General features: G+C 43.8%; 1 protein-coding gene across 1 annotated transcript; it reads right to left on the bottom strand.

Annotated features, from left to right (window-relative positions):
* Window positions 1–7056: 7056 nt before the first annotated feature.
* Window positions 7057–10152, bottom strand: ARL4D (ARF like GTPase 4D). Its single transcript, XM_075347596.1, has 2 exons — window positions 10055–10152; window positions 7057–8361 (listed from the first exon to the last, which is right to left on the bottom strand). Exon 2 carries the CDS (start codon window positions 8239–8241, stop codon window positions 7639–7641), a length of 603 nt encoding a protein of 200 aa, XP_075203711.1. The 5' UTR covers window positions 8242–8361; window positions 10055–10152; the 3' UTR covers window positions 7057–7638.
* Window positions 10153–12926: the final 2774 nt, after the last annotated feature.

Raw genomic sequence — 12926 nt, forward strand, 5'->3', positions numbered from 1 at the left:
GGTTGATACCTTTTAATGGCTAACTGAAAAGATGGTAATAATAGCAAGCTTTCGAGACTACTCAGGTCTCTTCATCAGGCATGGTATTGAGGCATGATATTCAGGCATGATATTCCTTGAAAACTCACTCTGAGTGGGCATTTAGTAATACCGCTGAATTGTGTGGTTTTTGCTAGGCTTTTACTATATATATATATCTATATATCTATATATATATATATATATATATATATATATATATACACATTCGGAATTAACTTGGCATTGTGACATTTGGACTGTATATCAGCCTGGAAGTGTGAAATGCACTGCAGCAAAAAAGAATGTTATTTCTTTTTTTTTACATTGTGAAAAGTTTATTCAGAGGGTCATTTATTATTCAACCCCTCAAACCACCAGAATTCTGTTTGGTTCCCCTAAAGTATTAAGAAGTATTTCAGGCACAAAGAACAATGAGCTTCACATGTTTGGATTAATTATCTCTTTTTCCAGCCTTTTCTGACTAATTAAGACCCTCCCCAAACTTGTGAACAGCACTCATACTTGGTCAACATGGGAAAGACAAAGGAGCATTCCAAGGCCATCAGAGACAAGATCGTGGAGGGTCACAAGGCTGGCAAGGGGTACTCCTTTCCAAGGAGTTGGGCCTACCTGTCTCCACTGTTGGGAGCATCATCCGGAAGTGGAAGGCTTATGGAACTACTGTTAGCCTTCCACGGCCTGGCCAGCCTGTGAAAGTTTCCACCCGTGCTGAGGCCAGGCTTGTCCGAAGAGTCAAGGCTAACCCAAGGACAACAAGGAAGGAGCTCCGGGAAGATCTCATGGCAGTGGGGACATTGGTTTCAGTCAATACCATAAGTAACATAAAATGTGAGAAATGGAATCTGCATTTCTCACATTTTCACTCTTACATATAGCTATTGGATTTTTCAAGTCAGTATTCACACAGCAGTTTCTGCTATTCCATGTATTCCCCTTACATAGTCACTGGTGTGCATACCTTATCTCCCCATAGTGATGTTTTTTAGGTTTTTGCACCCAGTTCAGACTTAGAATGGTGTTCCAAACGTTATCCCTTATTTGTTAGTAGTTTTTCGTTTGTGAACCCTCCCCAACCACACCTATTGCCAATCCATATCATACGCATAAATAGCCTGGGTCTCAGCTTCCCATACACGGTAAGTTTTTTAACTGCATGAGAGGACACACACAAGCTAGGGACCCCAACGTAGAGAAATACTTTGGCGTAGTGTTGGGGCTCTATTGCATTGATCAATTCAGTAGCTAAATTTCTCTTGATTCATATGTTCATGGCAGTAATGCAGATTCCATTTCTCACATTTTCACTCTTACATATAGCTATTGGATTTTTCAAGTCAGTATTCACACAGCAGTTTCTGCTATTTCATGTATTCCCCTTACATAGTCACTGGTGTGCATACCTTATCTCCCCATAGTGATGTTTTTTTAGGTTTTTGCACCCAGTTCAGACTTAGAATGGTGTTCCAAACGTTAATCCTTATTTATATGTAAAATGGCAGGCAGCATTTTTTTTGGACTATTTGAACCCAGCCTAAAGTGTGAAGCCATGTCTACAAAAACCATCAGAAGGTGTTTGCATTACATGATCCTAAAACGCACTCTAACCTTTTCATGTGATCTTAATGTGACCTTCTCTAAACCCTTGAATGCAGATGTCCAACTGTTCAATGTTTCAGTACTTTTTGCACAACTTGCCATTCTCTAACAAGGAGCTTAATGAAAAAAATTCACAACAGGCGTTTGATCCATGAATCGCCTTTTTCAATTTTGGGGTTCAATTAGAAATTGTTTTTAAACAGTCCTTCACATCATGCTGTTTACATTTTGACATCATGAGACCAAGATGCCACCTAACAATTGATCAACAGTTTTCATTGTAGGCCTCATTCTGTTTTCGGTATCAGTAGAATGATGTGGTTTACTAAAAAGCTCTTTTTTGGTCTCATCTGTCCACAAGACGCTTTCCCAGAAGGATTTTGGCTTACATACAGTACATTTTGGCAAACTGCAATCTAGCTTTTTTATATCTCTGTGTCAGCAGTGGGGTCCTCCTGGATCTCCTGCCATAGCATTTCATTTCATTCAAATATCAATAGACATTTTGTGCTGCCCCTGATGTACCCTGAGCCCGCAGTACATCTTGTTCTTTGGAACTTGATTGGGGCTGCTTATCCAACATCTGGATTATCCTGCATCGCAACCTTTCATGAATTTTCTCTGCCGTTCACAACCAGAGAAATTAGCTACAGTGAGAAGGGTTGTAAACTTCTTGATTATGTTGCACTCCGTGGACAAAGAAACAATTTTGGGTCTTAAATCATCAAGACAGTTCTCTTCTCTCTCTGTTCTCCAAGGTAAGTGTCGCACACACAGACACACAATGCAAAGATTGAGTCAACTTCTCTCCTTTTTATATGGTTTCAGATGTGATTAACATATTACCCACACCTGTTACTTGCCACAGGTGCGTTTGACCAAGCACCACATGCTTGAAACATAATTGTTTACTCCTAATTTGGAAAGATGTCAACAATGTTATCTGACTTATGGGGTTTTGTGATAAATTGTGTCCACTTTGCCTTTTATTCTTTGTTTTATTGTGTTGATCCTATACACACAAACTAAATAAATACAGTGGGTATGGAAAGTATTCAGACCCCTTTAAATTTTTCACCCTTTGTTTCATTGCAGCCATTTGGTAAATTCAAAAAACAATTTTTTTCTCATTTATGTACACTCTGCATCCCATCTTCACATAAAAAAATGTAGAAATTTTTGCAAATTTATTATACAAGAAAAACTGAAATATCACATGGTCATAAGTATTCAGACCCTTTGCTCAGAAACTTATATTTAAGCCACATGCTGTCCATTTCCTTGTGATGCTCCTTGAGATGGTTCTCCTTCTTGGACTCATTGGAGTCCACCTGTGTTTAAATAAACAGATAGGACTTGATTTGGAAAGGCACACACCTGTCTAGATAGGACCTCACAGCTCACAGTGCATGTCAGACCAAATGAGAATCATGAGGTCAAAGGAACTGCTCAAGGAGATCAGAGACAGAATTGTGGCAAAGAAGAGATCTGACCAAGGTTACAAAAGAATTTCTGCAGTACTCAAGGTTCCTAAGAGCACAGTCACCTCCATAATCCTTAAATGGAAGAAGTTTGGGACCACCAGAACTCTTCCTAGACTTGGTCGTCCAGCCAAACTGAGCAATCGTGGGAAAAGAGCCTTGGTGAGAGAGGTAAAGAAGAACCCCAAGATCAATGTAGCTGAGCTCCAGAGATGCAGTAGGGAGATGGGAGAAAGCCACACAAAGTCAACTATCACTGCAGCCTTCCACCAGTCGGGCCTTTATGGCAGAGTGGCCGATGGAAGCCTCTCCTCAGTGCAAGACATATGAAAGCCCACATAGAGTTTGCAGAAAAACACATGAAGAACTCCCAGACTATGAGAAATAAGATACACTGGTCTGATGGCCCGTAGATAGAGCTTTTTGGTGATAATTCTAAGGCTACATGTACACGCTGAAGTTTTTGTTGCTTTTTTTGGTACAGTTTTGCTGTCAGCAAGTTCTGACTTTTGACTTCCCAGCAGTCTATGAGAATTGAGATTTGCTGTTCGCATGTTGCATTTGTTTTGGCTGCAGTTTGTCACAAACGTCTGACAAAAAAAAAATGCAGCATGTTCATTCTTCTCGCTTTTTTGTCACAGTTCTGTCACTTTCTATACATGAAGTTAGAATTGACAAAAAAAGCACCATCATTACAAGTGTTTGTTTTGACATTTCCAGGATTTCTGTGACAAGGAGCAGTTTTGGTTGCAGTTTGTGTGCAGAAAAAACTGCAGCATGCACATGTAGCCTAAGATGTATGTGTGGAGAAAACCAGGCACTGCTCATCACATGCCCAATAGAATTTCAACAGTGAAACATGGTGGTAGCAGCATCATGCTATGGGGGTGTTTTTCAGCTGCAGGGACAGGACGTCTAGTTGCAATTGAAGGAAAGATGAATGCGGCCAAGTACAGAGATATCCTGGAAGAAAACCTCTTCCAGAGTGCTCTGGACCTCAGACTTGGCTGAAGTTTTACCTTCCAACAAGACAATGACCCTAAGCACACATTACAAAGGAGTAGCTTCAGAACAACTCTGTGACCATTCTTGACCGGTCCAGCCAGAGCCCTGACCTAAACCCAATTGAGCATCTCTGGAGAAACCTGAAAATGGCTGTCCACCAATCTTCACCATCCCTCCTGAGGGATCTTGGGAGGATCTGCAAGGAAGAATGGCAGAAGATCCCCAAATCCAGGTGTAAAAAAACTTGTTGCATCATTCCCAAGAAGACTCTCAGTTGTACTAGCTCAAAAGGGTGCTTCTACTCAATACTAAGCAAAGGGTTTGAATACTGTTGACCATATATTTGTTTTTTTCTTTAATAATTTTGCTAAATTTTCTACATTTCGGGGGGGGGGGGGGTCTGTCAAGATGTGGTGCATAGTGTATGTTAATAGATGAGAGAAAAAAAATGATTTTTTTTTATTTAACGGCGGCAATGAAACAAAGTGAAATTAAAGGGGTCTGAATACTTTCCATGCCCCCTTTAAATATGTTATACACACAAATAAAAAGTAATACAAAAACCACCAACCTGTAATTGCAATCATTTTCTAGGAAAAATGCATTCTTTTTTGGAACAATTTCAAGGGTGCCAGCACTTTCGGCTGTGTATACTAAATATATATATTTTATATATAATTATACTATAAATATCTCAGGATGTTAATTATAGTTACCAAACCCTGAACTGGTTTCACAAGAATCAGTTCACCTTCAAAACAGGATTTGTACTTGAAATAGAATTGTGAAATACCAAAGGATGGGTCACAGGGTATGTCTAAACAGATGATGCAATTTAAAATAAATATATATAAATATTATATAATTACTGATGATTATGTCATATAATATGTAATGCAGAAGCATATTTATGAGAAAGGCAGCTCAATCCAGGCAACTAAAGTTATCAGCTCAAAAGATAAACCACTTGGCCGCAAAGCTTGACCCCCAGGCCCTATCCACACGATGACTTCAAACTCAGACAAATCAGCCAGGATTTTTAAGCAGAAACCACTTCAGGAAACTCGCATTTTATTTACCTGAAGAGTCTTTAGAACCAGTTTTTTCCCCAGTTATTACTTGAGCACCAGTAGTGTTTTGTTGTTTTACGGTTTTCCCATGGTTTTTACTGTTGTCTTCCGGTCATTTGTTTCACTCCATTAAATAATGAAGAAACTGCTAGCATGTCAGGCATTGACCGCGCATGAAATATGGAGTCTTCTCCTCAGAACGTTCTGAGACCGAAGCTCAACAGGGTTCCAGAGGCATCACGAGATAATCCAATAGTGTAACATGGCAGAACTTCGAGGATTTATTTTAATAAGTAAACTGGTGTGTGTTGTGATATGTTTCTTAAAAATAAAAAAGTAATTTAACTGTACACTTACTGAGTCAGTATTGGGGGGGGGGGGGGGGGGGGGGAGTGTCCAATAAGATGCCTCTACATTACTAACCTCTGGGCTTGATGCCAGCTATCAATTCAAAGCAAAATTATAACGATTGCCACCGCACAATGTCCTTTGGGAAGAGCCGGGCAAAATGCCAGATTCGGCACATCTAATTGATGCACCGTTTAGGCTAGGAAGGGCTAAATAACCATGGGCCTCCTCAGCCAGATAGTACCAGCCTGCACCTGTCTGGTTTACCGTGGCTAGTTATCTAAAACAGGAGGGACCCCTCCCTCCATCAGGTAATTTGATTTTGTTCAACAACATCCAGGCATCTCCCCCATCCCCAAAGTTTGTTGATTGAAAGGCTGCTGCCTTTCAACAAGCTTTATTCAGTATCCGAACTTGGACACGGACTTCCATGAGAAGTCAGAGTCCCGGACATTGAGTGTCCAATACAAACCTCAAACTTTACAGTTTGGGTTCAATCAACCCTACTCAGGATAAATGTCAGAGGCATCCCTTCAACTTTAAAGAAACATAAAGCTGTATGCCATACATTGTAAGAATTATAAGCCTTTATTACAAATATCAGAAGGGGACATGTCATCAGAACCAATCAGTATTGCAGCCTGACATAGTAAACTTGTTTTATTTCCCTCCCCCCCATCGATAGTACACATGAAAAATAAGAAACTTAATTATCTTATCAGAGAAATCTGCTTATTGCTCCTGTTCATTCATTCCCAAAAATTCTCGATGCATGGGTAAAATTTGTCTTCAGTGACTACAGATTTTCCAAAATATTGAGATAGAACGTAGCACCAACTGCCATCTCCTATGGAGAACTATAGTTTCTGGACAACTTACAGAATAGCTCATCCACTAAAACCAACTGCCATCTCCTATCTCAGTAACAGCAAAGGCTGCATCCACTGACTTCATCCATTTCACCCATGCATTGAGAATGAAAGATCAGCCCAGATGGAGAAATAAGCAAATTTTTCTTTAATATATTACAAAGTTGCTTATTTTCATATGTGCTATTAATTTAATGAAGATGGATACAGTAAGAATTTGGGTTTGTAACTTCAAGCTACCTTGCCTGAGAATAAAGCCAAATTCACAGACCATGATCCAACCACTGGCCTCTCAAACAGAGGAGACAACCTCATTAGGGATATAAAGTATACTAAAGAAAGTTTTTCTGGATGTCACTTCATTAGAAGTCATAATACATGTCTTAGACCACTAAAAATAGATGTTGAGAACCAAGTGCCACCTTTTTTAATGAAGTCGATGCCAGCTATATAAATTGATGAGTGGATCTGAATGAAACATATGTTCTTTTCCAAATAAAAGTTTTTTGTACCCCTCAACCTCTATCAATTTTCACCAACAGTGTGAGGGTGCAAACCTTCCACCGATGAAGATATAGCCTTTACCATACTAATAAATTGATCTCATTCTCTTACGGTAGAAGAATGTGGAATAACTCAGACAGATGCGATCTACTTTTCATTTATTTACTATAAATAACTTAAGTGACCATCCTACAAACATTTACAAGGCTTGTACAAAATAACCAAATAGTTCATTTTGTGTTAAAGAGATTTGGGAATAAAAATACCCAAATACTCTGGAGAAAAAAAAATAAAAAGCTAAGCGATAGTGATCAAGTATATAAACTGTATATGCTACCCCAGGTCTTTATTAAATAAGTAAATGTCCCTCATCGGTCCTTCACGTGCACAGGTCATCCAAGGCCATTGGTCGCTGAGTGATCATAAGAAGAAAAAAAAACCCACCTCTTTCCCCCCCCCCACGTGTCCGTATCCTTAGAAATCAAAGATGTACCGCTAAATATATTCAATCCATTTTGAATTAATTGAATGTGAGGTTGTGATTGCTCCTTCAGCATACAGGCTATCCTGAACGGTGAGGACTTTACCAGCATGGTCAATCACCAGTATCTAGAGAGCCATAGTTCTTTTCACTGGTATAGTAGCAAGATGGAAACTTCCATTAAAACAGTGAAGTTCTCCTTATTCAATATAACACTTTGAAGGAAGATATGGAAAAAGCATTCACCGCTTCTTTTTGCTGTGTCTCAACATCTTCTTTCTCTTTAGGATCATATCGTAAAGTTTCTCAAGTCCTTGATGCAGACCTCTGCCATCCACCGCACTGCAACCCTGAATATGACTCAAGGTCGATGTGCCAAGTTCATGTAGTGCCAGTAGCTTCTCCACCTCCGTTACAGAGAGGGCATCAGCTACGTCTTGTTTGTTAGCGACGATTAAAACAGGCACACCTTGGTTTTCAGAAGTCCTGGTAATTTTGTGTAGCTCCACTTTGGCCTCCTCCATCCGTTCTTGCTCAGAAGAGTCCACAACAAACACCATACCGTCAGTCCTTCGGGTGTAAGATTTCCATAGAGGCCTTAGTTTCTCCTGACCACCTACATCCCAGACTTGAAACGTGATTGCTTTGGAATTTCCAACAGGGGCCTTGATTTTTTCCATATTAAACCCCTTGGTGGGAACACACTTGACAAACTCCTTAAATTTTAGTCTGTACAATAAAGAAGTCTTCCCAGCAGAGTCCAACCCTATTACAACCACATGCAGGGTCTGAAAGGTAGGCAGAAATGAGGTGTTGGGTGCTATCTCTGTAAGATGGTTCCCCATGGTTTTTTAACTGTATTAGGTCTTGAAGATGTTTTTTTTCCCAGACCTGGTACTTGAGCACTTCAAAAAGGAGTCACATAGCAAAATGGTTAGGTGTAAATGCCACTCTGAAATTCTTATCTGAAAGGGAAAAAAAAGGAGACCATTAGTCAACATCTGGCCCTGATAAAGAAATAATTAAAAGGAAAAACAGGAGGAGGAGGGGGGGGGTGTAATGGGCAGGGATTGGTTAAAAGAATATGCAGAGTAAGAAATTTGATACCCCTCTCCACTGTTACAATGTCTACGTGCACAAACTACAAAAGGGGCCATCAAACACGTTCAATGTTTGTCCCTTATGTAGAAGAACCAACTTCAGCAGACAGGGCTACCACACGCTAAAGGTTTCTGGACTGGTTTGTTGGTTTCTTGAAATCTGAGAATGGCTGAGGTCATTGTTTGTAGAAGACTTTGCACATACAAAGTAGTCTGAGCAGGTATACAGTTCTCAAGTTACCACCCTGCAAAATTAAATGGCTTGCTCAAAACAAGCGTATTCAGTCAAAGTCAATCCACATCTAAAAAAGGAGCCTTAAAACGTAATCTGGATTATAACCAACATCATCCTCAAGAATCGAAGAAGGCACACAACATACAACACGGATTTGCATCCTACACAACCGGCTTGTTTGCCGGAGAGGCATAAACATCAGATAAATATAACCTGCGTGTTTGCCGTATCCAAGGGCAGCAGTGAAGAGTAAAGGTCTCCTCTATGAGATGGCTAATGTTTAACACATCTAGCCCCACAGATGAGCGGCCTCCCTGCACATCTGGAAGAGGAAACCCCATCCCCAGGAGTCCGGGCACTTTGTCCATCTCCAGTGAATGGATTACGCCGAAGGCTCAGGTGCCATAGTCAATAAAGCCAGCCAGCTGTAACGAAAGCCGCAATAATCAGTGGGTCTACTGACATAATTGGGAGTCACAATAACATGGCCTAATGGGATATGCAACATGAGTCAATATTTTGGGAACGCTTTTAATTTAACGCTCCGTTGATTTTTTACAAAAATGGCATATTGGTAACCGGCACCAATGTGACAAGGCCAGGGGCGCGATCGGTGCAAGCTCCATTCTGTGTTTTCAGCTAGTCACCGGGTCACGCACATAAATCCATGGTCTGTAAGGACCAATATAGGGATTGTCAGCACAATCAATAGCCATGATCACTTAGGTCGTGAGACTACCAGGTGTGGAGCATTTCTCAGAGCCAAGTATATTACCAGCAAGGCGATGAAATCAGATTTCTGCAGCTTGTCCTGATGATCCACACCATAATCACAAAAAAGTACAAGAAAACCCAATATCATCCGCCCCTGTGTAAATCCTGTCTCCAGCCAAAAGGTGCAGACCCCCAATACAAGCCACTAATGGAAACATTTCCAGGATCACAGTCCTCCATATCCAGCTATCCCCCCCATAGCAATCCAAGGTGTACAGAGAAAGGCAGCTGTATACCGTGCCCAGAGAGGGCTCAACTACAAGCAGCACATGATGGGGGCAGCAGCAGTGCCACACACGGCCAAATACACCAGTCTGTGCACAGTGCAGCAGAAAACAGGGAGTGCAGCACTGCACCCTGCTAGGGATAGAGCTGGCAGCACAGGATAGGCACCAAACTGACACAGCATCATATATATATATATATATATATATATATATATATATGCTACTCATTGCAAATGTGCACTTGGTCTAGCCACATCACGTGTCCACCACAGCTACTGAGGAGCATATATTGCACAGTAGTCAGCAGTGCAGAGCTGTTTACCTTGTGCACAGCCGCTGTCTCCGTAGTCCGCACGCACAGCGCTCCACTCTCCCTCACAGCCTCGCCTGCTCTGTACTGACTCCACAGCCTCCCGAGCCTTACCCTCAGTCATGTGACGTCACGGCGAGGCCGCGCCCCTCCCCGCAAGCGCTGCCCAGCCCCGTTAACCCTTCCTTGGCAGTGCTGGCGTGGGGAGGGTTTTGTTTGCTCCTGGTTATAAAACACAATACTGCCATAAGCTGCACACGTCTGTCTCCACAGGATTGTATCAGAGGCTGGGACATTGCATATAGAGCTGGTCTGTTAGTAGTTATGCAACTACAAGTCCCAGCATACTTAGCAGCAGTGGATAGGAGCTGTGCAACTACAACTCCCAGCGTGCTCTGACAGCCTCAGTGCAATATAGTAGATGACCAAGGCTGAAGGGGGGAGAATGGTGAGGCCGCAGCTGGTGCCTGAGGGGCTGATACCCATGTGGTGGGATATAAGGAGCCTGGAAGCTTCCAGTTATGTCTGAGTGACACTACAACTCCCAGCAGGCTGTAAATGATGACTTTACACACATCAAATGGGTAGAGAGTTACATATATATAATCTGATACATGAGCTCAGAATTGGAAAGAAAATAACAGTCCGCATACTGTGTTCCTGTGGCGCCCCTGACCTGGTCAGGCACCACTGAGTGCTGCACCCATGCTGGGGACAGTACAATACAGGTAATCCAGAAGGCTGACCGAGGTGTGACTACACAGGCGCATAGTGATCAGGTCTCACACATGTACCTGTGAGAGGACCCCTGGGGATCCCAGGAGGGGGAAAAGCCTTCACCTCCACTGGAATAGTGGAGGGGGCCAAAAGCCTCCATCTCCTCTCAAGGGGTGTGGTAAGAGAGTCTGGTTGCTAGGTGGCGTAGGCAGGCACAAAAGGGAAAAGAGAAGGAGGAGTAAACAGTCTGCAGCAGAGTGTGGAGGAGTGAGGAGCAGGAAAGTGAAGCTCTGACAGGAGCAGCAGTGAAGGTCCCAGATGTGAGCCGGTTCAGAGCAGAGTCCAGGGAGCTCCGAGGAGAGCTGACCCCTTCCCCTGGGCTGCTGTAGTCTGACAGCGTCCGCGCAGTGGCTACCGACGGGGGAGAACGGTCAACTAGGAGTGCTACCCGAAACCCATCTCAGCTAGAGAGAGAGCACGGAGTGGGAAGTAAGGAGACTGCTAGGGAGTACCAGGCCCAAACGGGCGGCAGATCCCGAAGCGGAGATAGATCCAGCTTTCTTTTGCTAAACCTGCCGGTGTGGGGCTCTCAAAGCCCACGCCACAACACCACAACAGCCGCAGCCACGTAGCCACAGTTAGGGCCCATAGGTCACAGGAGGCAAGCAGCTGGAGTGATCTGGCCCAGGCAACAAGCATACGGCAAACGAAGGGGAGTGAGGCTTCAGCAACTTCCCTGGGTGACCCCCATAGGGACTAAAAGTCGGGGTTACCCCAAACCACCAAGGGCTAAGGAAGGCGAGTTGGTAGTCACCATCAGAAGTCAGCCTGAAGGATACCTGGTTCCCGCCTGGTTCATCCCAGCTACGCCCGGGTTACTCACCCTGCCACCTGAAGTGAGTAAAAACCCTGAAAGACATTCTGACTGTGTTTGAGTCATTCTGCGCCTTGTGGTACTACGCACCTACACAGGGCCCTGGGGCTTGCCTCACTCTCAGGAGGCTATTCCAACTAACTGCACTCACCATCAGCCCCAGGCGTCCCTCAACCTGCAGTGGCGGTCCCTACTGGCCGCAATACTGAGAGTGGCGTCACGACAAGAAGAAGATCTCCTACCTGTGACCAGATCCAGCTGAGTGGAGTCCCTGAAGGTAATGCACCGACACAACACCTGTGGGGCTTCACATCTGGCGTCACGAACAGGATAAGGACTAGACCTGTTCAGACAGGTGACCATGTGCCTGGGCGGTCCGCTTGAAAAATTGGAAGCGCCGCCATATTGCCACCATGAAAAGCGCGCTGAAAAACAACAGCAGCCCGCGCTGGGAGAAGTTACCGCCCACGAAGAGGTGTGGCTACCCAGAGATCCCCTGCAGAGTTCTGACCTCGCTTGTGAAGAGAGCGGAAGCGTCCAGAGACGTCGGGACAGAAAGGGAGCCAGAAGCCTGCTGCTGGGAGAGGAGGCCAGGAGGTTGAGGAGTTGACCCCGGAGATACCAGCAGTGGATCCATGCCCAGAGCCGGAGATGTTACCCTATTCCCGCTGGGATGAAGAAGACCTGGCACCGTCTGCTGAGGAAGATCTGCCCCAAAGCCTCACCTGGGAGCTTGTAAGCTGTACCTCGCAGAATCCAGTCCGCAAGACACGGCGCCGAAGCAGAACCCAGTCTTTCCCTGCACCGCAATCCCCAGAGCAGAGAGAAGTCACGGCCAGAGACCTAGAAGAAAAACGGTTCCTGAGAAGAGCCAAAGCACAGGTCAGAGGACCCCTTTGTAGAGGAGTAGTAGAAGACTTTAGCCTGAAGTCAGGATACGGGTTCATCGTTGCACCTGGTATCAAGGAAGGCATTTTTGTCAATAGGAGAGACGTCAGAGCTAATTTGCCCAGAGGACACCCTGGCAGAAACTTAAAAATGGGAGACTCCGTACAGTTTACCCTGCATCAAGGCGAAAGAGGCTGGTACGCGCTAGATGTAGTACCATGTTCCAAAGAAGAAGAAAGGAAAGACAGCCATAAAGAAAGAAAAGACAAAGGACCTACTGAAGAGACTACCACAGACGAAGAAAAAGATCGAGAAAGCAGCAGGTGCCGCAGCCCTACAGGCCCAAGCCCTGGTAAGGAGGAATCCACATAAAGTACAGAAAGAAGCATAGAAGTTCCCAGTTTG

Source organism: Anomaloglossus baeobatrachus, chromosome 5 (genome assembly GCF_048569485.1).
Source record: "Anomaloglossus baeobatrachus isolate aAnoBae1 chromosome 5, aAnoBae1.hap1, whole genome shotgun sequence".
Classification (NCBI taxonomy): Eukaryota; Metazoa; Chordata; class Amphibia; order Anura; family Aromobatidae; genus Anomaloglossus; species Anomaloglossus baeobatrachus.

What these genes read in the sequence shown, in the direction of transcription:
- ARL4D (XM_075347596.1), bottom strand. Translation starts at nt 8,241, where the DNA reads ATGGGGAACCATCTTACAGAGATAGCACCCAACACCTCATTTCTGCCT.